Here is a 25,243-nt window from a genome sequence, read left to right as displayed (position 1 = left end):
TTACCACAGTGTTTCTGAGGCACTTTCACCAGAGGCACAGGCCAGTAGTTTCCTCTTGTTGCTGGTTCACAGCTCGGCATGCATTCCTCGGCTGCCGGGCGTTTGGATTGTTTTAGAGTTTGATTGGTACACCAATGCTGTGAAGTTTTGCATGCAGGACCTCTGTAGGTGGTTTCTCTTGGAGGCTTTGCAGGTGTGTGTCTGGTGTATGTTGAACTGTTAAGAAACTGGGAAACTTGCTTCCAAGGTGGCCCCACTGCAGCCATGGGTGACACCATGTGCCATGCCAGTGTCTCTTTTCCTGGTGGATCTCCAGGGCTCCTGCTTTGTGAGGAGGTTTCTGTTGGTGAATGAATCATTAAGTACTGAGTTTTCAGAAAACCAATAGTGAGTGAGTTGCCTCGTAATTCCTAGTCCAGGTCTGGCCTACTCACTAGAAATAATTTAGGCCCTTATTCAAATTTATAAACAATTTTATAAGGTGTAACTTACAGTGGAATCCTCCGGTTGGAAAGGTAATAGGCAGTTTTAATAAATGCAGTTCTGTCACCCTGGAAAGTGCCAGCTGACCCTCCAGGAAGCTTTCCAGAAGCAAGCTCTATCACCCTCTCGTATATACTTTATGCTTATAACCAGCCAGCTTCTGAGAAGGCACCAGTGTTAGTTATGTTTATGGAGTTTCTTTTGGTGACACATATTTCTGATTTTTTCCTGTAATCTTACAAACTAGAACTTTGCCCTTTCTTTTCAGCATGCTATCTTTTGCTAACTTCCCTTGCTGCAATTAGTACCCGAGGTTCTTCTCTGGAGTTGGCTTCTGCAAAATTGGCTGGGAGGCCACTGAGCCTTGATTCAGCCAGCCCCGCCCTCCTGTGGAGGAGGTCTTTGCCAGCTAGACCAGCCCAACTCAGGAACACTGAGCAGGGATCCGGGAATCGCTGTATCTGTGAGCGATTTAGTGTCCTGCCTTCTCTGCTGCCGCCCGCCCCACCCGCCCAGTGTGGAGCTGCGTGTAGATCCGCGGTCCAGAGGCAGGAGGGAGGCCGGCCTCCACTCACTGGGCATGGAGCCACCAGCCTCGCGCCTCTGAGGCCTGGCGTTCGTTCATGGTGAGTCTTATGCGGGTCTGCGGTCCCAGCTTGGCCTCCGCTGGTACCCCGGCCTGCTCTTCCAGGCCTGCTTGGTCCTGTGCGCGGTCTATGCGGGTGTATGCATCTAAGCCTGAGTGCAGGTGTGCGCACATCAAATGTATCTGTTTTACCCACTAGCCGGAGCTTGCTGAGGACACGAGTGAGGTACCTCCTCCCATGGCTTTCTTTGTGTCTGCTGCTCGCAGGATTTTCTTTCAGGATCCAGTGTTGCAGAGAGCTCGCCCTTCCACCTCTCATTCTTACTTCTAGAGCCACTGCTCCGTTTCCACAGTCAGGTCAGTTTGGGCCAGGGGCCATATAGAGATAGAATGGTCTTGTTTAAGGGAATCTGGAGGAGACTCAGGACAGACTTCAGTTGGGTTTCTCAGAACCCTCTGTAGTTTTAGTACATCTTAGTTTCTGGTGTCTGTGTTAACTTTTGTGTTTTTGGTGTTTGTAAGTAATTTGACTACTAGAGAAGGTCTCCTGAGAGCTGCTGTTCCAGTGCCAGCATTCCTGGGAACTTAAGAGAATGCTTTCTGGGAGGATACTGACCTAGGGTTGAGAATAGCTCAGGGAGAAAGGACCCTTCCCAGGTGTTCAGGGCCTTTACTATCCACTCTGTGGTGAAGGCACTGTCACCATCCCTGTCTTCTGGAAGACTGAGCACCTGTAAAACCTGAATGGGTCACTCCCTCTTCAGATGGCACAACAGCTCCATGTCCTAGAATAGCAGTCTTCTCCCAGACACTTGCTGTTACAGACATTGAGGAGTGAAACCAGCCTGCCATGCCACACTTGAGTCTCCTTTGTCTGTCTTTTCCACAACCCCATCAAGTACCGTTTTTAAAGAAATGTTGTGAGAAATTATCTTATAGTAACATGGTGACAGCCATGTACCCGGCATTTCTGACATCTCCTTTAGGTACATGTCTCTTGCCTACTTGTTCTTATTTAATCTTCACCCTTCACAAAGAAACAGGCATGGAGGGGAAGACAGTGCTCAGGGAAGCAGTGCTGATAGGAACGGCCCATCCTGTAGCACCTCCCTGCACACTGCCTTGTTAGCAAACTCACCCCTTGCTGTGTCTTAGGTTAGTCTATGCTAGCCCAAGTCCCGCATGAGATAGCCGATTCCTGACGTAGGTCCCAGATCCTGGACTTATATTAGCAGACAGATCCTGCTTCAGTAGATGGCTGAGTCAGATGTGAGCACTGGCCTGATTGATGGCTTTTTATTCTCGGTGGACTAATTCTGATCAGATTATCGGTATTCTTTGCTATCTTTTAGCATGATTCCAGTTCTAGGGATAGTATTGATGGGCCATCTCTTTTGTCTTACTCCAGGTAGACATTCTTCCATTACTTCAGATCCCACCTTCTCTCCCTTTTAATACAAATTTATCAGTTGCTGGGTACGTGTGTGCTTGTGTGTGTGCACATGTGTGAATGCACGCAGGCATGTTCGTATGTTCTCCCTTTTTAAAACAAGATCTGTTGTCTACTGATTTTCTTCTGGGTCTTAGCCCTAGGTAGTCTGCAGATAAGGTCTAACCCACGTTCACACTCCACTCTTCCCCTCCTTGGGAATGTTCCACCAGCTGAGTGTAGCTGTGTGTTGAGACCATCATGGCTAGGCAGAACAGTTTTGACTCAGCATCAGCCCTGTTGAGTATGTTCTTGCTAACCCACTGACCAGGATCTGTGTCTGAAATAGACCATCCCATGAAGGAGAAACTTGAGGTAGCATAAACTAACCTAAGAGACAACAGGAGGTGGGTCTCCCAAGATCATCAGTAGTGTCCGGGGAGGGCCATCCCCACCAACACTGAGTGTCTCCTTGGCTACTGCTTGTGTTGTCAGAAGGCCTCTGTCTGTTATGGCCTCTGGTGTAGACCCTATCTGTCCTTACTTAAATGGCATGGGTAATGAGAGTCTGTCTCTTGTTCCTTTTAGCCCGTTACTTCTTGTTGCTTACCCCTCTGCATTTCTCATGGTCTGTCCTGTGCAGTAGCTTTTGCCTGTGCTTACTCTCCCTGCAGAACGGGCCCCGCAAGTCTGGAGGTGAGAGTCTCTTAAAGTAGGACCTCACGGTCTCTTCACAAATGAGCTTCTATTTTGGGGTGGTGGTCTTCCTTCTTTCCCTACTAAATTTGCTTTGCTCAGGCTTCTTGATACTTTTTCTCTGAATTTACTCATTCATCAGACCACACCCTGCAGCTTCTCCTGAGGTTAGCAGCTTCATTGGCTTGGTCTCATCCTCCTTAGTGGGATTTATTACCAACTGCTCAGGTCAGGGATTTCATCCAGGTACTTCTGAATCAGTGGCTTGCAAATTATTTTTTTAAGCAATTAAGTTGATTTGCAATAGGACTTTGAAGAATACTGATCAGGGTGGGTGAGGCCACAGTTGATTGTATGGACAATTTGTTTTTCTCATTGGTCTGTAGGACTTTTGATAAGCCCAGCGGTGCAGAGAAGTGTCACTTGATTTAAGGTAAAAAGTCCCTAGCTTGGTCCAGTGTCAGTGGCAAGTTAGATGGACACAGACTCCACAGATTTTGCCTGGTATACAGAAAGTCCATCAAGAGAGCAGGCAGCCATCAGAGTATACTACCCTATTTAATGCTCACAGTGGCCTTACCAGTCGCTTCTGTTTATAATGAGGGAGTGGAGGCATGAGACAGTCCAGACTTGCGTAAGGTAAAAGGCAGGATGTAGATCTTAGTCTTTTGAGGCTTTGCTCCTGCTGCATTGTGCATTGGCCCTAGTGCTGATGAGTCAAAGCGAGTGCTCTTTCTCAGGCCTCAGAGTGAGTATTGTCCTCATGTATCTGGAGCTGGTTTGTCTGGTTACACAAAGAATCTACTGTGGATATCTCTAGGTGGCTGTAAGAGAAGAACTAGGTTTGGAGCAGGACTTGTGACCGTTCCAGTACCATTCCATTTGTATTTACAAGTACCATTTGGGTTTTGAAAAGGATTTACCAGGGATTTCAGGTTTGGGCAGGCCAGGCTCTATCATTTTAATTATGCGTCACTGTGTGATGAACCATGCTATTTGACCCCGTTTGGCACTAACTGACTCAGGATTATAGGTTTCTATCAGGGTTGAAAGCTTTGTTGAGCCTGAATGTAATGAGATTGCTTCCTATGGAGTGCTACCTGTAAGCAGCTCACATGAGTTGGTGAGAAATGTCCCCAGTGCTCAGAATCTAATCAACTTACCCATTGTAAGCAGAGCAAACTGTGATATCAGTGGGCCTCCAGTGTCCATTAGGGTGGTGGTGGCATCTTTCTCTGAGGATTGGTGTGCAGATTAAATCAGCTGTGCCTGGGAGGCCCCTGGAAAGCCCCTGGTACATTGGCCTGATCAGCTGCCACTGCCCACTGTTGTTGCTGGTGTTAATAAGAAGTGCTTGTTGACAAGAGCTGATGTTTTGGCCTTGGATCAAGGCATTCCCTTCTTTTTGTTTCCACGTCCCATATCTTTGTCTTTCAAACTTTGCTGGACTCTTTGATTGGTGTTTAGAATTGCAGTATTTTCCTTGCATTATGCGGTCATTTCAGGTCTAAGGAGAAAAATGTAATAGTGCATGCAATCCTGTCTATGCTGCAGGGCCTGTGCTGATGCATGGCTGTCTCCCTATTGCTGGCAGCGGCCTGCTCTGATAGTGCGCATGTCCACCTGGCTGTGGGAACCAGGCTTGAGAATTCTATGAACGTACTTTGCCTGAGTCGTAGGTGCTGGTTAGCGGACCCGTGTTTTGTTTCAAGTTCCACCTTGCTTCAGAAGCTCCCTAACCCTTGGAGGACTCAGTGTTTTCTCTCCTAAACTACATGTTTGTTTGGGAATAGTCACAAAGGAGGTCAGGCCTCCTTAAGGTGGCAGTGCAGAGGGACCTGCAACTCCAGCCCTGCACTTTGAACTTATGCCCTCTTGTCTGTAAGGTGGAGTGACACTTGCCATACTGATTGTTAAGGAGGTCAGGTCAGACAGTTTCTAGAGCCACAGCAAATGGAAAGGAGCATACAGACAGACTCTGAAGCATCTGACTTGTGCTCTGATTGCTGACCTTAGCATAAATTGCACCAGACCAGGCTCAGCAGATAGACAGCACCCAATGCGATTGTTGTTACTCATTCTTGCCAGAATGCCACGTGCATTAGAGTCACTGTCAGCACAAAGCTCTGGGTAGATTTCCTATAGAGCTGAAGATGTTGACACTTAACTTACTGGACTTGGAGTGTCCTGCTGCTAGCACTGGATTGTCACCACTCAGCCCTGTACAGGGTCCATGAGTCAGCATCAGTCTCTCAGCTCTAGATAGTTGGGTAACTGGAAGGAATTTCTGTCTTCAGTGGGACCAGTGCAGGGTAGGCAGGGTAGGATCTTACTCCAGTGTACTGGAGCTGTTGTACTTTAGAAGCCTTAGCTGGCTTTTCTGGGTGAGAGAATAATTGCTGATGAAATAATTTTTCTAGCTAGTGTCAGTAAATCCTTCTCACAGGATAATGTGGCTCTCGTTATTCAGAATGGCATGAATCTATGGAAGCTCCACACTTTCTTTCTACCCGGATCATCTCCTTTAGGGATGCTCCTCACCTGAGATAGATAACCAAAATAAATAAATAGATAGATAGATAGATAGATAGATAGATAGATAGATAGATAGATGGATGGATGGATGAGTAAATGTGTATGTATATATGTATATGTATATATGTGTGTGTATGTGTGTATGTATGTGTGTGTGTATATATATATATGTTATATATATATATATATATATATATATATATATATATATATATATATATATATATATATATATATAACATGTTTTGATTTTGCGGGGAGCCCAAATCATACATTATTCCAGAAGCTGACCTCCTGAATCCTTCTACTGGGTGTTTGGAATGTGGGTCATCAGGTGTGACTAAGCTTTTGTGGCTGTAGTCCGCCACATTAGTGACTCAGTGGATATGAAGGTCAGTTTTAGATTTCCAGGGCGTGGGAGAATTATTGACAGGACAATGTGCACTGCTGGCATGGCAATCACCATTACAATAGCCATCCATCTCTTACCCAGTACAGAAGACCTGTCATTATGCGGAATCCTGATTAAGGTGCTGAAGTCCCTTGTAACTTTGTAACCACCTGCAGGGGAAGTGTGCAGACCCATCCTCAGGCATCACCACTGCTGGGAGCTCTTGGACCCCTTCATTCAGCCCAAGGCTTTCCTTGTGAACAGCAGAGAAGACTTGGAGTGCACTCACTCTTACAGTGAACTCAGCTACAGGAAGCTCCTCTTTGATGATATGAAACTATTTGGCCTCAGGGTCACCTTGATGTCTTTGTCCTAGGAATATGAAGACAAGGCTGGAAGACCAAGCAAGCTGCCCTCTCCAAAGCAGAATGTGAGGAAGAACCTAGATTTTGAGCCACTGTCCACCACAGCACTCATCCTCGAGGATAGACCTGCGTGAGTCTGAAGAAGAGCCTCTATGCTTTTTTTGTGCTGTCTGCTGTGGGGATGAGGCTAGCTTGCCTGCTCCTTTTCTGGAGGCAGGAACGGGGAGAAGAGTGGTTGGGTCTCTCTTTAACTCTATGTCAGCCTTCATTTAATGTGGCATCACATGGTGATTTGGGAAATTGTCCTGTGTCATAGAAATTTAACAAAGCTTTTTAAAGGCAGTATTTGCTTGTAGTTTTTATCCTGGTTTACATTGTGTAGCTGCTGAAAATGCAGTGCAAGTTTGGGAGTACAAGGAACCCTGCAAGCATGCTTCAGAGTGGTGCTATGGAAGTTCTTTTATTATTTTTTTCCCCCAAGGATACCTCCTAGGATGGCCTATGGAGTTTTTTTGGGTGCTTTGAGTCAGGACTTTGCTGTCTCTGGGCCATGGTATCCCCATAGTGTGATGAGGGGAATCATGCTTAGCGCTCTTCCTGGAGGAGGAAGTCATAGCTAATCTAATTACTAATTTACACAGAACAGTGTGTCAGGGACAAGGTTGAGGAAGAACAAGAACAAACAACAGGTTGTCCAGCAGTGGGCTAGTTAATTCTGGGCTCTTGTTCATCCCTGATATCTAAAACTGTGAAGTCAGGCTAGCAAGATGGGCAGTGGGTAAAGAAAGACACTTGCTGCCAAGCCTGATTCCTGGCATCTGAATGGTAGAAAGAGAAAACTGACTTCTGCTAGCTATTCTCTGACTGACAGACACAACAAATACATACAAACGCACACACACACACACACACACACACACACACACACACAGGAAGAGAAAGTACAGAGAGAGGGAAGAAGAGGGGAACCGAGAAGGAGAGAAAAAAGAGAAAGTGTAATTTTAAAAACAATTAAAATGTGAAATCTAATGAGGAGTGTTATCAGCAGGGAAATCCTGAAGAGGAGGTTGGAACAAGAGACCAGCTCTTTCAGTGTGCGGAAAGGTAGACTGGGCTTGCCACCTTTGGCTAGTGGCAGTGGTTGCAATCTCACAGGGAACATAGGTGGTCATAGTACTTGTAAGATGCAGGCGAGGTTCCACCACATCTCATCAAGTCAGCTGCCAGAGTCCACTGGCATTTTCTGTTGGACACATATAGTGTCTGTGTGCATTTGTATAAAATCGAGCAAAGGAACTGAAGAGCCATGTAAGTTATTGCTCTCATTGCTGTGGCAATTGACTGACCAAAACTGAAACAAACAAACAAACAAACAAAAACAAGACTCAAGATAGCTTTATCTTGGCTCACAGGTTGAGGGTCTAGTCAGTCATGGTAGAGAAGGCGTGGTGGCAGGCCTGTCAGGTGCTGCTCACATTGCATCAGCAGGCAGGAAGCAGAGATGATGCTGGGGCTTAGCTTGCTTCTTCCCGGCCTTTGGAATGGTGTCCCCCACATTCCTTCTTTCTACCATCTGGAAGTACCCTCACAGACATACCCAGAGGGATGTTTTTAAAGGGTTGTAGCAGACACTGTGATTGACCATCACTAGAGTTGATCTGAAACTAAGCACTTAAACTGCCATAGAATAAATACTGTGAAGTCATCCTGATGTAGGGATCAGCTGTTGACACTTCTGCTTTGAGTCACATCAGTTTCTTTGGAGAATAGGGTAACTCCTTTTCATGTGTCTTTCTAACCCAGTGTTTTACAGTAAGTATGTTGCTTTGTAAGAAGTTTCTTTGTGGAGAGATAGCTCAGTGGTAGAGCCCTTGACTAATGTGTTTAAGGCCCCAGGCTCAGTCCCCATCTGAGCAAGGTAGCACATATCTGTAGTCCCAGCACTTAGGAGGCTAAGATAGAAGGGTCTCCTGCACTATATAAGTCTCAACAAAACAAAGTTTTAGTTTATGAAAGAACTGTAGTTTTTAAAATGGATTTTTAAACTTCATGTTTTACAGCTTTTATGCAGTAATGCTTCAGGTGATTTTTTTTTTCCTCAGACTTTTATGTAGTTTTAATAGTGCAAACCTGTTTATTTTCTATTAAGAAATCTTCCAGCAAAACCAGCTGAAGAAGCCCAAAAGCATAGACAACAATATGAAGAGATGGTGGTGCAGGCCAAGAAACGAGGTACTGTGAAAGCAAGCCAAGCTGTTTTCTTTTTATCTTTTGAAGCTCTTTATTTTTTTTTAACAATTTATTTATTTTTATTTTGTGTACATTGGTGTTTTCCTGCATGTATGTCTATATGAAGGTGTTAGAGTTACAGACAGTTGTGGGCTGCCATAACTTTAACCTTGATGAAAGCTTTCATACCTGGGAATGTATGGTTTTTTTTCCATTAAACAAACAAAAGAAGCATAATAATCCTGGAAGCATAGTAATCTTACATGAGGACAACACGAGGTAGTACATACCTGGTAACCTAGCACTTGGGAGGTTGAGGCAGGAGACTCATGAGTTCAAAGCCAGTCTTCACTATATAACAAGACCCTGTCATAAAGAACACATAGACTTGCATGAGAAAAGAGACTGTAGGATAAGAAGTGTGTGCTAGAAAGAGTTGCAGCCATTACTGACATGTAGCTCTTTCTCTTCCTTGGGCTGTTCTTTTCACAAGATGTGAGTGATTTGATAAGTTTTTTGCAACACCTAAGAAGCTAGAGAGTGCTGTGACTCTGGAGTGCTTTAAAGTACATACAATAAATAATGGAATATCATTCACCCTTTAAGAAGGAAGTGCTGACACATTACAGAATAGTTGAAACTGATTGATCCAAAGTGAAACAAGCAAGGAATCAAATGGCAAATACCATGATTCCGTTTCTTTGGGGTGCTTCAGCAGAAGCGGGAGGGTAGGGATCTATCTGAGGACAGGGAGTTAGTGGTTATTGAAGACAAGTTCAGTCAAGGAGAAGAGGAGAAGGTTCTAGCGATGACAGTGGTGGGGTGCATGACAGTATGAATAAATGGTACAAAGTTATACAGTTAAAGTAGTTAAAATAGTAAATTCTATGTTATGCCTTTCATAATTAAAACAAAAACAAACTATAACTGTCCCCATGTATCTATGAGTAAGTAGGTTCCAGAACCTCTTGCTGCTGCCAGAATTTAAAGATCCTCAAGGCTTGTTTATAAAATGCCATTATACTATGTGCTTATAAATTGTGTACATCTTCCTGTATTTCAGGTCATCTGTAGATTACCCACAATAGCTTTACACTACGTAGATATTTGTCAGAGAATTGGTCAGGGAATAATAACAAGAAAATTGTATGTGTTTGGTGCACATATGGTTTGGTTGGCTAAGTCTGAGACTGGAGAACCCATGGATGTAGAAGTTAGCGTGGAGTAAACTAAGTAAATTGTGTGCTTGGTTTTCTTCAGAACTGGTTTGGTAAATCAAGAATAAAGTACAAGGGCTGGAGCCATGGCTCTGTGTTTGAGACTACTTGTTGTTCTTACAGGGGACTCAGGCTCGGTTCCCAGCTCACATTTGGTAACTCATAACCATCTGTAATTCCAGTTCCAAGGATCTGATGTCTTCTTTATACCCTGATGGTGTCAGGCATGTATATGATAGACATATATATGCAGGCAGGCAAAACACCCATACACATACAATTAAAAAAGAAAAAAGAAAAAGAGCACTGCACAGACTGTTACGAGTGAGCTTAGGAGTCACATTCAGAAAGAGTGGGTGGGGACTGGAATGGGCTTTCAGTGTTCTTGGGATATATTCTGTTGCTTTGATTGAATGGTTTCATAGGCTTATATGTTTTGTATTCATTGAATTATTTGTATTCATTGAATCTTCTAAAAGAGCAAGTTATACTTAAAGCATTTATTGAAAGATAGGTAGTGTTAATAGATGCTGAGGGATAGATAAAATGTTCTATATTCCAGGCGTAGGGTAATATATATATATATATATATATATATCACAGCACCCTGGAGTTAGAGGAAAGTATTGAGTTTAAGGCCAACTTGGGCTATATAGCAAGACGTTGGGTTCACAAAATAAACTCAGGTTATGACATATCGAGAGCAGACATTTGCTGTCTACCTCCCCTTATCTGTCTCCATCTCTCTCTCATGTAAGCATGTGCTTCGTGCGTATGTAAGCATGCGTGTGTGTGCATACTCACAAACATGCACACAGGCCAGAGGAGGGCATCAAGTGTCCTCTAACTGTCTGTCTTATTCTTTGAGGCAAGATCTCTTGCTGAACTTGAAGCTTGTTTTTTGTTTTTGTTTTTGTTTGCTAGACTGGCAGCCAGCAAGCCCTAGCCATCCTCCTGTCTCTACCTTCCTCAGTGCTGGGTTAACAGTCATGCACTTATACTTGGCTTTTGTGTGGGTGCTGAGATCTGAATCACAGGTCATGCTTTTGCAGCAGTTAACTGCTAAGTCACGTCTACAACTCCTACCTCACTGTTGTTTCTCTGGTGTTTTTGCAACATGATTCTCTGAGAAGAATCGCAGAACTTGAAAATGGGGAGTACTGGCTGCTCAGTGTTTTGTAATTTTTTTTTTTTTTAATTATGATTCATAGAGCTTAAAGAAGCCCAGCGGCGGAAGAAGCAGCTGGAGGAAAGGTGCAAGGTTGAAGAAAGCATTGGAAACGCTGTCCTCACCTGGAATAATGAGATCTTGCCTAACTGGGAGACCATGTAAGCATTGCCTCGCTGGTGTTGTTGAGTGTGACCAGTCCTTTCTTGAGTCTGTGGGCAGCAGTTGTAGTTGTACAATTCATTGTAAAGCCTTTGATAAAATTATTTTTTGCATTGGTCCAGCTTGCTGTTCCTTGCTGGACATGATGACAGCTTCTTCCAGTTTATCTTTTGAGACCCTGAGTCATGTTTGAAAGCTTATGCATGTGTCGCTCCAAACTTAGTTTGGTAACTTCTTGTGCGTCTCATATGAAATTTGAACTGTGTACCTTAATGGACAGATGTCTGTGTGAGATAGCCTGCACTTCCTCTGTAGACTGTTCCCCAGGACTACACCAATAAGAACTACTAATCTGTAACCTTTGGACCTTTACCTTCCCTTTTCCTCTCTACATTGTCCTGAACCTCTTTATCCTTCTGAATCCTGTTTTTCTGTGGCTCAGTCTTCCCAGGGAACAGTTTCCTGCCCCCACCTTGTAGAAGACTCCCTTGAGTCTCCTGGTACTGTCTGCCTGAGCATCTGTCTCTCTCCGAGGGTGGAAACCACTTGTCTTTGATGGCAACCTGTAGTGTCAGTACAGAGTAAGACCCCACAGCATCTGGCAGCTGTGGCATCCTCACTTCTGAGGGTCTGCTGCACCTCTTGTTTTTTTCCTTTGTGGCCAGCACGGGCAGGGTCATTGTGACCAACTATGTTGAATAACTATGTTGTGTTTGATGTTCCCAATTAGCATCCTGTCTACAGTAGTGTGTGGCTGCCCTATGAGACCCCTTCCCACTATTCTTCTGTAGAGGAGAGCTGCCTGTATACCTTCCCTATGTCCAGCATGCCTCACCTGTTCCCTGCACTCCTTACCTCTGCACAGCTCTCTGCAGTCCTGTAGGAGGCCATGCTGTTTTCTCCTGTCTGTGTTTTCTGCTCAGAAAGTCCTTTTCAATCCTTCATGTGTTTAAATTTCTACTGATCACTCAGAACCTCGTTCTGGAAAGTTTCTTGGCTCTTTGGTCTGTGGTGTTCCCTGCTGTGCCTTCAGTACCTGTCACAGCAGTGGAAGTGTTGTCTGGATTTCAATAGAGCCAGGAGGGTGAGCTCCATGAAGGACAGGGTAAGTGGGGTGAGACTTATGTGCAGATGAGCCTTTCTCCATTGAGAGCAAACTCAGAAACTCATGCTTCCATTCTGTTCAGGTGGTGCTCTAAGAAGGTTCGAGACTTGTGGTGGCAGGGAATCCCTCCGAGTGTGAGAGGCAAAGTTTGGAGCTTGGCCATTGGCAACGAGTTGAACATCACCCATGGTGAGTGGCTTGTGTGTTCCTAGGTATTGAGGTTCACTCCGGGATGCTGGGACTCCCTTCAGTCCCTTTTGCCACATTAGGGAATAGGGTAACCACTGCCATGAAGCTGTGGTAGAAAGGCCAGGTAAATCTGTCTTCCCTGAGAGAATGTCTGAGTAGTGGCTTCAATGCTGCCTGCTCCAGTTTCCCAAGAGGTCAGAATAGGTTTCCTACGAGAAGGACAGCAGATAGTGCTCCAAGTCTCAGTAGGGCTGGGTAGGCAGAATCTCTCCTCAGAGTCAGACAGAAGAGTGAAGGTGGTTGGGTACTTAGAGTACCCTTTGGTGGTTTTTGTTTGTTTGGTTGGTTTTTTTTTTTTTTTTTTTCAGCTCTAGACAGGCTAGGGCTGCTATACTTAGGGCATTAGCATGAAGCTAGCATGTGAGGGAATTTTTAAGCTGTTTATCATGCTTGTCAAGTACCTAGCTCCATGGTAGAGTACTTGACTAGCATGTGTACATCCCTGGGTTCAATATTGGAACTTTGAGGAAAAACAAGTGTGTACATGGTGGTACACACCTGTAATATCAGCATTTGAGAGACTAAAGCAAAAGGGTTGTTGGGAGATCAAGACAGCCTAGGCTACAGGGTGAGACTCTTGTCTCTAAAATAAAACAAATTTCCAAATCTCTCAAGTGCTCAGCTTTTGTGTACTCTGCCACACCAGCCTAGATCTATTCATGTGTCTCCAGTGCCCAGCAGGGCCCTGAGTTCTGGGAGCACACAACATGAAGAGCCCATACATAATACAGTAATACGTAATACAGGAGAGCCCATTTCCTCCTGTTTAAAGTAAGCTGCTCTGGCAGGCAGGCCTTCCTGCTTCCTCTTATGGCCCCATGCCTGCCTGCATATTGAGGTCAAGCTGCTTTTATTCTAGTAAAGACTCTCAAGTTTAAGGCAGATTGTTTGTACCTGACCCCTCTTAGCTTCTCCTATGACGGTAGCTTTGTTCCAAGCAGTGTCTCTACCTTGCCTAGCAGAACTGTCAGTTAGGTGGTGACTGGCTTCCTTCAAGGAGGATGACAGGGCAGGGAACCTTCCTCAAAATCCTTTTCTGACTAAATTGTTCCTGCCAGAATTTCACTGTAAGATCTTTATGTGAGAAGATGTGTAATGTGTGACCTGCAGTAGATCTTAGCCTCTCAGAAGAAGAGGTGAGAAGTTGGCTAAGCATGCGAACCTCAATGTGCTTGAGAATCTTCTAACTTTTACCAACAGTCCTGTGGCTAATTGGATACAACATGCCATGCTTGTGTATCTAATTTTGGGCTCTCATGGATGCCTGGGTTTAATTTACTTAAATTAAAACCTATGACGGGCAGATGATGACAGATGGGGCTAAGCAGCTACACATCTTGCCCATCTACCTGTGCCTTGGTCCTGGCTCACTCTGTATAGCTTATGTCTGTGAATGCTGCATCCTGCCCATTGCTCCCACTATAGTGCCTCACTGCACTGCTGTCTTCTCTGTCATTTGTGCCTATTCTAATCTCATGCATGTGGCAGGCACCCATGCAGTATGAATGCCCCTTTCTGACCTCACCTTACTATTTGTCCCAGCCAGTCTGACACAGTGATCTTGGTCTGTTGGGTGCCGAGCACTCGCTGCTGTTCACTGCCTCGTGTTTTATTTAATGTGATGGTCACAGGCAAGTCTTAGGAGCCTCGTTTTTTTCTTGAAAAAGTTGAGACACTGTGCCTTTTAACTGTGGCGTGTGTGTGTGTGTGTGTGTGTGTGTTTCGGGGGGCTAGTTGTCAAGGTTCTCATTTCCGCTTTTGGCTGGTTCTGAAGTTCTGTTCTGACTCAGGAAGACCCAGTGTGCAATAGCACTACTAAATTTCACTCTTGAGCAGTTTCGGTGCTCCTGTCAGTGAGGTTTTTTTTTTTTTTTTTTTTTTTTTTTTGGGGGGGGGGTGCCTGACAACAACAAAATCCAGGAAAAAGGGAGGGAGGAAAGGAAGAAGAGGGTGGGAGTGCAAGACTGGGAGAGAAGGAGGAAAGATTCTGGGATAGGGATACAAAAGAAATTTTAAAAAATTAAAAAACAACAACAACAACAAAGCTGGGGCTTTCCAAATCAGAACATGTGCTCCCAAATCTGCCACTCCACCTGGAAGCTGAGTGTGCACAGGTCCCAGTGCATGTTCTAGACCCCAGCCCTGGACACCTCTGTCTTTCTCTACAATAATAAAAAGTTGCGTGTCATAACTGTGTCATTTTGCCATGGCACACCAACATAGGTTGCATGCATGTTAGAGCTGTCACAAGGCCAAAATGGGATCATTAGTCAAGGCTTTACTTGGATTATAATAATGTCACTAGGATGACTTATATTTAGTAAAACACATGAAGGTAGCTGTGCTTGGCTTTTACCCTGCAGAGTAAATGATGAGAAAGGTGTGAAGTGGCAAATACTCAGTGAAAGGCAGTGATTGGTCAGTAGTCCTCAGGGATGGGAGCTAGGAATCATACAGGCCAGACACACAGGCAGTGTGATGGAGGAGCTGGGGTGCTGAGAGACAAATCTGATGCATGAGACACGGTGTACCTTGGAAGTCGTGTGTGCTGTTGAGTCATGAGCATAGCTTGTGGCGTTCCAGTGGCCCAGGCTGTCAGCCTGCAGTGGCTATTTGGACGCTGAGTTTATCTATCAGCAAACTGCCAGAGGAGCAGGGCTTCTGAAAACTCAGGTTCTGAAGATGGAAGAGATTCAGTGACTATTGTGACAGTTCTCTGACAGCAAGAATTGTTCTTTGAGAGCTCTGCGTATTCAGAGCACCACTTTCTACCCTATCCCACCACCCAACCTCCAGGAACAAGATGAGGAATCCTGTGCCATATGGCTAGAATGCTCCCTCTGTCCTTATTTGAAGGCAGTGTTCATCTTAATCCCAGAAATCTTAGTTCTAAAATTTTAAATTCTGAATTTTGAAATCCTGGAAACTGAATTCTAAAAGCTATTCCCGTGGAGAAAAGGCTACAGAAGAGGGTTAGAAACTCAGATTCTCTGGAAGGATTGGTCATGCAAAGCAGCAGAGTCTAAAATGCCTGTAATTTTTTTTAAAGCATTTGTCAGCAGTGATGTTTCTCCAAGCTAATGACATTCAGTAGCTTTAAAGGAACTCAGCAGCTTTTGCCTGAAGAGGTCAGCAGTTACTGGTTGATGGGATGCTTCTAGAAGCTGGCAACAGAGTTACAGGCTGACCACTGGTACTGCTTCCACAGTCTTTGCTTCTGTGGTTTGTTGAGTACAGTGGAATCGGTGCAGGAAGTACAGTACAGGAGACCAGGCAGCCTGGAACAGTTATGTCTGTGTGTGGTGAATCCTAGAAGAATTTGAGAAGGAGCAGTGACACATAGAAAGTGAGCATGGATGTGCCTGAGAGCCACAGCCTAAAGGAGAGAGCGATATGATGTGCTTTGTCAGCCTCTGTGGGCTACCTCCACGGAGCTGCCCATATTCTTCCCCTGTGAAATGCTTTCCTTTATAAAGTGGCCCTTACTCTGTTTTGTTTTTAAGCATCACCCCCAAATTGTCAGTATTTTTTGCAGTTTGTTGTGCTGTGGTGTGTGTTTGTGTGTTTTAAGATTTTATTTTTTTGTTTTATGGGTATGAATTTTGCTTGCATGTATATCTGTGCACCACATGTATGCAGTGCGTGCAGAGGCGAGAAAAGGGTTAGATCCCCTGGAACTGGAGTTACAGATGATTGTGAGCCACGAGGTGGGTGCTGAGACTTGAAGCCAGGTCCTATAGGTCTATCAGTGCTCTTAACTGCTGAGCCATCTCTCTAGCCCCTGTCGTCTGTGCATTATCTTCATGCCATTTTCAATGTTCAAAGTAGAAATTGTATATAAACTTTAGATTACTATAATTCCTTTTGCACATTTCTTACAGATTTGACTCTGTAAAAGTTTATTACTACAGTGTTGATTGTGAGATTGTGTATACATAAAGATAGGAATTTCCTCAGTCTAGAAGGAGATATCCTTTTGGACATCTGCATTTGTGAACATTCTTTGAAGTCTAGGTTCTTTCAGTGACTGTGTATGCAATGATAACCTGTCTCAATGTTGATCAAAGATATAGGTCTCCTGTCCCAGTGTTTCACATGGCCAGTTAGGAAGCCTGGTGCACAATTATGAACCATAATGATAGCATATTTCTTTGTGTATAGCTCATCTGTTTGTGACTTAGGCATAAAATGTCCTTTACCCACTGTGATGCTTATAGTAGCATTGAAGCCTATTGTTGCACAAAGCAACACAGTATTCTGTTGTTTTTATGCTTCTCAAATCTCCCTCTTAAGATGTAAGTAAATGTTCTTAATTTTTTTTCTTTTTTAAAGAATTGTGTTTTCAGGATTTTAGACTTTAAGGATTCAACATTTAGGATTAAAGGTTTGTTTGTTTGTTTGTTTGTTTGTTTGAGACTATGACTCAGACTTGTTAGAAACCAGATAAACTCTGTCCACCTTTCCTTTAGTCCATAGGTAATATACTGACTGACTGTTCTCTTCAGTTTTTAGTCTAGATACAGAGGTAAGCAAGAGACTTTGGCCATCCTAGAGGCAGTGGGCCAGTCACAGAAAGTCACAGCCAGAAATGAATAGGTAGCTGTGTAGCAGAGGAAGGCACCAAGCACCGGGGAAGTGTGCGTGGGCTTCCTTTGTAAATGGTTGTTTCTAGGCAGGTGTAAGCCAAGAGGAGTTGTTGGAAGAGTGCCTTCCTCTGTTTGGGGAAGGATATAGTTGTGTGTTCTCTGGTGTTGGTGAGGGAACACGTACATGTAAGACTTACCGAAGGCTTTTCTTTCAGAGCTCTTTGACATCTGTCTTGCTCGAGCCAAGGAGCGGTGGCGGTCCCTCAGCACCGGAGGCTCAGAAGTGGAGAATGAAGGTACATCTCTGCCCCCATTGAGCGGTTACTCAGTAGTACTCCTCACTGGCTCTAGTGTGCCTTTATGGCAAAAGGACTGCTAAAAAACAAAAATGGGCCAGGTGTGGTGACACACGCCTATAATCCCAGCACTCTGGGAGGCAAAGGGCAGATCCCAGTGAGTTTGAGGCCAGCTTGGTCTACAAAGCAAGTCCAGGACAGCCAAGGTTATACAGAAAAACCCTATCTTGAAAAACCACACACATACACACACACACACACACACATACACACACACACACACACACACAAAAGGAAATGAAAGAAGAGATAGAACCCCACACTTCCTGAAAGGGTTTGTGTCTCCTGCTCACAACCAGTTGCTTCTCATTAAAGTTGCCTGGTAGCCTGGTAGCCTGGTTCATTGAGTGTTGTTGGCTTCCACAGGCACCAGCAGTGTGTATCTATGAGATCAGAGGAAAGACCCACTTTTGCACACAAAAACCATGCCTCTGTGGATAGGCAGTGTGACTTTCTGTGCTATCATGTATGGTATTGGAATTTAAAAGCACATAAAAAATTTTTTATGAATATTTGGACATAAGCTGTTCCTACTTTTATTTTTTTAAGTTGACGAGATTGTATGTGCCTATCATGTATAATATGTTTTGAAGCATTTATAATTATGGCAAAAATATAAGGAAATGCCTTCAAATAAGTTTTTTTTTAATATTTAGGGTTAAAGTATAAATTGTATAATTAATGTTAGGTAATACACATTACATCACACAGATTGCTCCCTCTCCTATCTCTAGTTTGGCACTGCTTACACATGCTAGGCCATCTTTCTGTTACTGATCTATGTCCTTAGTCCTTAGGGGTTTGTTTTGTTTTAAATGGGGAAAACACTTTACTTCTGTTCTCTTGGCCTGTTTCAAGTATACAGTGTTTAATTAGCTATGGCCACCATGTTGTAGGGTAACTCTTATCAGAATTTTGTATCTTTTGACCAGTATCTCCCTGGTTCATTCCTGCCCCATCCTGCCCTGCCTCTGGTAAACCCGTCCTGATTTTTGCTACTTTGAGTTCTACATTTTAGATTGAGTGCACAAATGATATGGCATAGTCCTTGTCTTTCTGTGGTTGGCTTATTCTTTGGCTCAGTGTCCCTCAGCTCATCTGTTGTCTACTTTCTGTCATCTGCTACCTTTTCTTCATCTGTTTATCTGCAGACAGCCAAGTAGGTTGATGAGTTTCTTGACTACCATGCATAGTGCTGCAGTGAACATGGATATGCTGTGGTCTCTTCAGATATCACTCCCACTCCCTTTAGCTGTGCACCCAGGAGTGGCATTGCTGGGTCATATGTGGTTTTACTTTTAAGTTTTTGAGGTAACACATATCAAATACTTTACCAGAGTTTCTTTAGGTGGAATGATCATCTTTGTTATGATTTTGCATGCCTTGTGTGTATTTCTCAACTTGTATTTATTTTCCTTGTTGTTGTTGATGACAAGTAATATCAAATTAGATTTTTATTTTTAGACTTTAGAAAAAATCTGATGATGTTCTGGCTTGTGCTGTGAGGCATTTTTATCTCTAGAGTGAGAGATTCTGCACTTGCCATGCAATCTTCATGAAGGTGGACACTGTGTAGGCAAGGTGTAATTGATCTGTACGTGCGAAGAGCTTCTCTCTGTCTCACGTTATAAAGCTTCAGAGAGCCTGGTAATGACCCATGTCTGTGCTGAGAAGTGCAATGACTTTTGCTTTTTTGACAGATGCTGGCTTTTCAGCAGCAGACAGAGAGGCCAGTCTGGAGCTTATTAAACTGGACATTTCTAGAACATTTCCTAATCTCTGCATTTTCCAGCAAGTAAGTGGTGGGGATTTGTCACAAGTGTGCTCTGTTTAAGTTTGGTGAATGCTGAGCCGCATGCCTTTGTAGCAGTGTTTCAAAGATTAGTTAGGGTTTTGTAGGGAATAAGGTGGGTGTCACAGTGCATTTAGATGCTTAAAATGTGTGTAACTTGTTCTTACTGATCATACTTAAGCCTTAAAGGTGACTGGTTCTTTTTGTAATGTGTGCATGCCAGAGCCTCAGTAGGCAGTGCAGAAGAGCTTATGGTTCGTTGTGTGGTCAGAGTGTTTCTTGATACTCTTCTGTTTTTAGGACTGTAGGTAGCTGTGTCCCATTGGTAGAGCCTCCATGTGACTTCAGGGACCTGCTGAAAGGGGAGGGACAGGAAAGAGTGTCTCATAGCCTTGATGTAGCCAGGATGGGTGGCGGAGCAGAGATGGTGGGATTTCTGAGATGATGAACCAGGAAGTTTGGGGATGGAGTCTTGTCTTGGATGTTAGTGGAGCAAGAAAGGCCTCCTTTCAGTCATTTGGGCACAGCTGAGGAGGGTTGGCAGTAGATCTTAGAGTCCCAAAGCTTAGAGTTCTCTTTCAAGGCCTTGTGTTGAGCCAGGAGACATACATGCAGAGATCTTTTTTGAGCCCTCTCTCCTGTAAACTAGCAGTATCACCAGCTCTGCTTCAAAATATTTCTGCCTCTTTCCCTTCTCTGTGCTCACTACTTTATTTGAGAGCCTAGGCATTGTAGGTTACCATAGCAGCCTCCTTCATCTCTCCTGGCTCCCTTGCCTACTTCCACTCACCTCACCTGCTAGTCATATTGAAACCTCCAGTCATGCCTCCAGTGTGTTAACATGCCTTACACACAGTGGCTTACTGGAATGAGTTGGTTAAGTGGCTGCAGAATGAACAAGCCAGAGCATTGAGTTTAGGTAGGCTTGGGAGGAATGTGGTTGGGCTGGACAGTCTGACAACACAGGAGAGCCACTGTCTTCTTCTGGAAGACCATCAGGGGTCACATCTAGAAGGAAGGGAACAGTCTTGTCTGTGCATGCATTAGATTTAATTAATGTAGTCTGGCAGAGGGTAGGTGTCAGGTGGAAGCACAACTGGGACTAAAGTATTGGGACCCTGTTCCTGTGCCAGAATGAGCGTTGAGGACACAGTTGTCCCTGCAGTATCCTTAGAGTGTTTCTCTGTTCTGGTGGGTGCAGAACTGGTAAGGACTGGTCCCCAGCTAGCACATAGTATGTTGAGGGTAGAGTTCTAGGTCTCTGGTTTGTGGCTGAGAATTAGGCAGAGAGCATGACTTGGCTAGGCATCAGGGACTAGCCAGCTTCAAAGGCAGCACCAGTCTGAGCACTGTGGTTGCATGGGGAGGGGATGGCCAAGAGAAATCTTTGGGTTCCACTGAGACAGAGTTATTGCTATGTCAGTGATTCTGCAAAGCAGATCCCAATGTCTAGGAGGAGCTTAAGACATTGGGTACTTGACCTGCCAGTGAGCATAGTGGCCTTGTCTGCCTTCTTTACCTGCCTATATTCCTTCACTGTTCCTTCTGGCCTCTGTGCCTCAGGATTGGATCAATGTTGTTGCTGAGGTATGTCCTGGATGGACTAGGGTTAAGATGAGGACCCTGGTGTTACGTGGTGGGGCTTTTATTCTCTCTTAGCTTTCCGTATCTTAATTTAGCTATATTGAGTCTTCAGGACTCTTGCAGTCAGGGCAAGGGTAAAGTCTATATAGCTGTCCAGAAGTTTGGTCTGTTATCTAGCCCACAACCCCTGGGAGTACTGTTCTGGCTTGGTGGCAGGTGTGGACTCAGATGGGCAGCCATCTTTAGACTATTTCTTTCTCTCTCTGAAGGTTTGCCTTTCTCCTCCCAGCTCACTTCCATAGGCTTCAGTCCATACCATTCCTTATAGCCAGCTTCCTGGTCCTCTCCTTTGAGGCCTTCTGCTTCTTGAACACTTGGTATTTCCATCTCAGTGGGGACTCCTGTAACTCCAGCTCCAAAGGGACCTAGGCAATGCTGCTGTATAAAAGGGATTCACTTTGGTTTCACAGATTTGGGTTTGATTCCAATCAGTTCCCTTCTTGCTAGTAGTTTGGCCTCAAGTAAAACATTTCTATGCCCCATAATCTGTTCCATATGTGACTAGGAATGCTCTTTGCAACCTACAGGTTTGTTCAGAGTACTTGACTCACAGAGGGAAGCCATCAGTGCTATAGCACTGATAATAGTATACTATTAATTGTCTTTGACTGTATTTGAATCTAAATGACATTGAGATCCACCAAAGGCTAATGACTTTTCACATTAGGCAGCCTAAAAGTGGGGACGTGGGAGTCTTTAGGGGGAGCTTGTGGTACCTGGTCCCTTGCCTGCCAGAGGGAAGATCTGTACCCTTTCTCATTAGCAGAAGGAAAACCAGAGATTTGAGACAAGGAAGCAAGTGGGACTGAGAGGAAGCAGGACAGGTTTCCCAGAATGTTCCTCAGAGTCCTGTTGTGCTATGCTCCATACCTCAGTGTCATGGAGTGCTAAGAGCCTGGGAAGGCTCTGCAGAGGCCAAGGCCCAGCTTTGCATTACTGAGTCTGAGGGGGTTTCTGCTGAAACATGGTCCCTGAATTCTCCTTCAGAAATACTGAAGTGAACAGTCCCTTGCTGCTTCCCTGGGAGCAGAGGGTGAGCTCAAAAGAGGGGACATGGAAGCTCTGTGGTCCCTTCTGGGTAGGTTGTTCTCTCAGGCTTCCGTTAAGTAAGACTTCCGTGGTCAGTCGGCTCCAAGGCTGTTAGTCTTGGGAATAGATAACAGTAAAAGCAAAGGCTGAGGAGGGAACCTGAGAGTCCAGCATAAGGAAAGGTCACTCAGGAAAAGGAGCTGGCACCATCATGAGGGGATGGAATGACTAGGTGGAAAATCCTTTAAGGAAAGATGGGTATAGTTTCTCTCAGTCTCAGATTGCACAGAGCCTCTTTGTAGTCAGCTAGTACTCAGGATCTGCCACCATTGTTCCCAGTCCTATATGTTGTCTCCCCCAACCCCCACTACTGTATTTGGCTTTTTGTGCTTTGAAAGTGTCTCTTCTTTGATATAGCTTTTTTTTTTTAAGTTCAGTAATTTTTTAAACATTATTCTTTAAAAATTACTGAATTTTTTAAGTTCAGTAATTTTTTAAATGTGCTAGAATATTTCATTTTGCTCCTTCACTGTTTTTTTTATTCATCTTACATCCTTGTTGAAGACCCATCCTTCTTCCCCTCTCAGTCCCACTTTCCTTCCCTCTCCCTTTTCCCCTCTCCTTTCCTCAGAAAAGGGGAGCTCCTTTTCCCATCCAGCCCAGCTCATCAAGTTGTATCAGGACTCAGTGTGTCCTCTTTCCCTGTGGCCTGGAAAGACAGTCCTTCCAGGGGAACATGATCAAAAAGGCTGGCAAATGAGTCCATGTCCAGTGCAGTCCCCACTTCCCTTTGATATAGGTTTTTTTGTTTTTGATTTTGTTTTTTAAATAGGGAAAATGTAATGGTCTATGCTAGGAGTTATAATTCCTGCACTTAAGATGCGAGGCCAGGGTTTGGCTATCTTGGGCTATACATTGAGATCCTATCACCAACCAACCAACCAAAACAAAAAAGAAAATGTGATCCTCTGGTTCCTGTCACCCCGTTGTAAGCCACCCAGAGGTACCTGTGGAGTGACTTCCTAGTCTTATGCCAGAGAGAATGTTGATCCCTTTGTTAACTGAGGGCATGTGGGAGATGTAGGCAGTAGGACCTCCATATAGGTCCAGCTAGTTCTCTTTAGAGTGTCTTTGGCACACTAACAACAGAGTGGGACAGCTCTAGTCTTGTCCCTTTGTTGAATTAAAGGGGAAAGCTAACATTTTTTTTGTTTTTAAACGATTACAAGAGCAAATGGGAATTGCAGCAGGTGGGAGGGCTGGGAGAGTGCTTGAAATGAAATGGAGTCTACTAGTTGCTAAGACTTCCAGCATGTTTTCCAAATCTGCTGTTTGGAAAGAAACAAAGATTGATGGGCAGGAGAAGGGAGGCAGGAAGGACCATACTTGTGGGTACAAGACTGAGTCTCAATAGCCCTGTCACTTGCTCTGTGGAGTCCTGGCCACCTGGCTCACCAACTGAGCTTGGAATGGAACAGGAGCCAAATAAAGGAAGGGCATTTTACGAGGTTCCTGCTCACAGCTGACCCTTCAGCCTTTCCAGAGCAGCTTCATAGACAGAATTGCAGGCTTCCTCATTAACAGTAAGTTACTAGCTCATTTATTATTTGCATAATGCATCTAGAGCTGCCAGCATAGTACTCAGCAAAGTCCCTCCTGTGTGTCGCAGGGTGACAGTGGCAAAAGTAGCAGCAATGGTATTAGATGCTATTCTAAGACTAACAGTACTTACACATGTGTTGATTTTGGTGTGTCAATCCTTTTAGGGTGGTCCATATCATGACATGTTGCACAGTATTTTGGGCGCTTATACTTGTTACCGGCCGGATGTGGGTTATGTAAGTGATGCTTTCCAGTTTTTTATGATGTTGTCATCTATAAAGAAAATCAAAACATTGCCTATCTTTTATATTGAATGCCATTGTGGCTTTTTGAGGAGTATAAAAAATCTTGAGATAAATAAGTTGATTCAGTTTCTTTGGACAAATTGCTCTGACATGGCTGCTCTATGGCATTCATCATATTTTAATTAGATGTGATGTTTACTTTTTGCATGTGATTTACCCCTGATATTAAGTAGAAAAGGCTTTACCAATAACCACTTTTCAAAAGTGTGCTGCCACTGTTTCTGTGGCTCAACAGATAAGTGTGTGTATGTGTGTATGGCCTTATTTAAGCCTGCTAAGTTCATATGTGTGACCACAGCACCACACCCAGCATGGCACATACCAGAGGGCAATAGTTCAGATGCCAAAAACCCTAAGGTGGGATTGGCTTATGGTTTTCCATTACGAGGGAGTAGGGGATGGAGGAGAGAGCAGGTGGCTGATGGGCAGAGCCGTGGCTCTGAGGAGGGTGGATCTGGTCTGACGGGGTTTATTTAGGTGGTGGATGGGTGGCTGTGTGGGTTGTTTTTTTTTAATAGTGGGAAGGTGTTTTGGTTTCTCTTAATAAAAACTGCTCTAACCTTTGTGGCCACATTAGTTAACATAACCTTTCTCTCCTTTCTCAGGTTCAGGGCATGTCCTTTATAGCTGCAGTGTTGATCTTGAACCTAGATACTGCAGATGCCTTTATTGCTTTTTCTAATCTTTTGAATAAACCTTGTCAAATGGCATTTTTCCGAGTGGACCATGGCCTTGTGAGTATGCCCTGTGTATGTCTCCCAGTACCACATCTTTATGCAGCAAGAATTACCCAATCATTCTGTCTTTTTAAGGCAGGAAATGCATATTCCTTTTATAATGGGTATTTGTAATGAGAAGAACACTTGAACTTAGTGTGGAAACATATGGGCATCGTCCTTTGTATGAACAAATTAATACATTCTCCTAGAGAGGTGTCTGAAACACTGTACTCTTTAAATGAGGGTTGAAGGCGATTTCTGTGCAAGCATATGCTCTTTGGGTTAGGGAGATGTAAAAGCAGTGTCCTCCTTAACTCTGTTGAGTAGAGTACCCGAGGGTTGATGTATGCTGCTGCTCACAGTGTATTACAGTGGGTCTCTGCTCTGTGGAACACGTACGCAGGAGAAAGGAGGTATGCTCCAGACCATGCTCCCTCACTTCAACAGTGGTTTAGAGTGCTGTGTAGATTGTCTTTAAGAGACCCCCACATACAGCTGCATCACCTGCATAGTCTAGATGTGGGAACAGACTGAGGAGGAAAGTGGTTTGTCCAAGACATATCTGGTACATGGGAGAGCTGAGGTTTGATTCCAC

General features: G+C 44.3%; 1 protein-coding gene across 5 annotated transcripts in view; it reads left to right on the top strand.

Annotated features, from left to right (window-relative positions):
- The window catches only part of Tbc1d14 (TBC1 domain family member 14), a 92,721-nt gene that overhangs the window by 52,904 nt on the left and 14,574 nt on the right, over positions 1 to 25,243 (top strand). For 4 of the 5 annotated variants that reach the window (XM_055623934.1, XM_055623937.1, XM_055623935.1 and 1 more), the window contains exons 4-11: positions 6,497 to 6,615; positions 8,635 to 8,717; positions 11,143 to 11,260; positions 12,449 to 12,555; positions 17,417 to 17,497; positions 19,258 to 19,352; positions 23,789 to 23,860; positions 24,535 to 24,663. In XM_055623934.1, coding sequence (XP_055479909.1) covers positions 6,497 to 6,615; positions 8,635 to 8,717; positions 11,143 to 11,260; positions 12,449 to 12,555; positions 17,417 to 17,497; positions 19,258 to 19,352; positions 23,789 to 23,860; positions 24,535 to 24,663 — 804 coding nt within the window. Of the gene's footprint in view, positions 1 to 1,016; positions 1,110 to 6,496; positions 6,616 to 8,634; positions 8,718 to 11,142; positions 11,261 to 12,448; positions 12,556 to 17,416; positions 17,498 to 19,257; positions 19,353 to 23,788; positions 23,861 to 24,534; positions 24,664 to 25,243 lie in introns of those variants that run through there. The other variant, XM_055623939.1, reaches the window with a different exon arrangement.

This window comes from Psammomys obesus, unplaced genomic scaffold (genome assembly GCF_907164565.1).
Source record: "Psammomys obesus unplaced genomic scaffold, mPsaObe1.curated_primary_1811, whole genome shotgun sequence".
NCBI classification, from domain to species: domain Eukaryota; kingdom Metazoa; phylum Chordata; class Mammalia; order Rodentia; family Muridae; genus Psammomys; species Psammomys obesus.
This window is presented reverse-complemented; position numbering and strand designations above follow the sequence as displayed.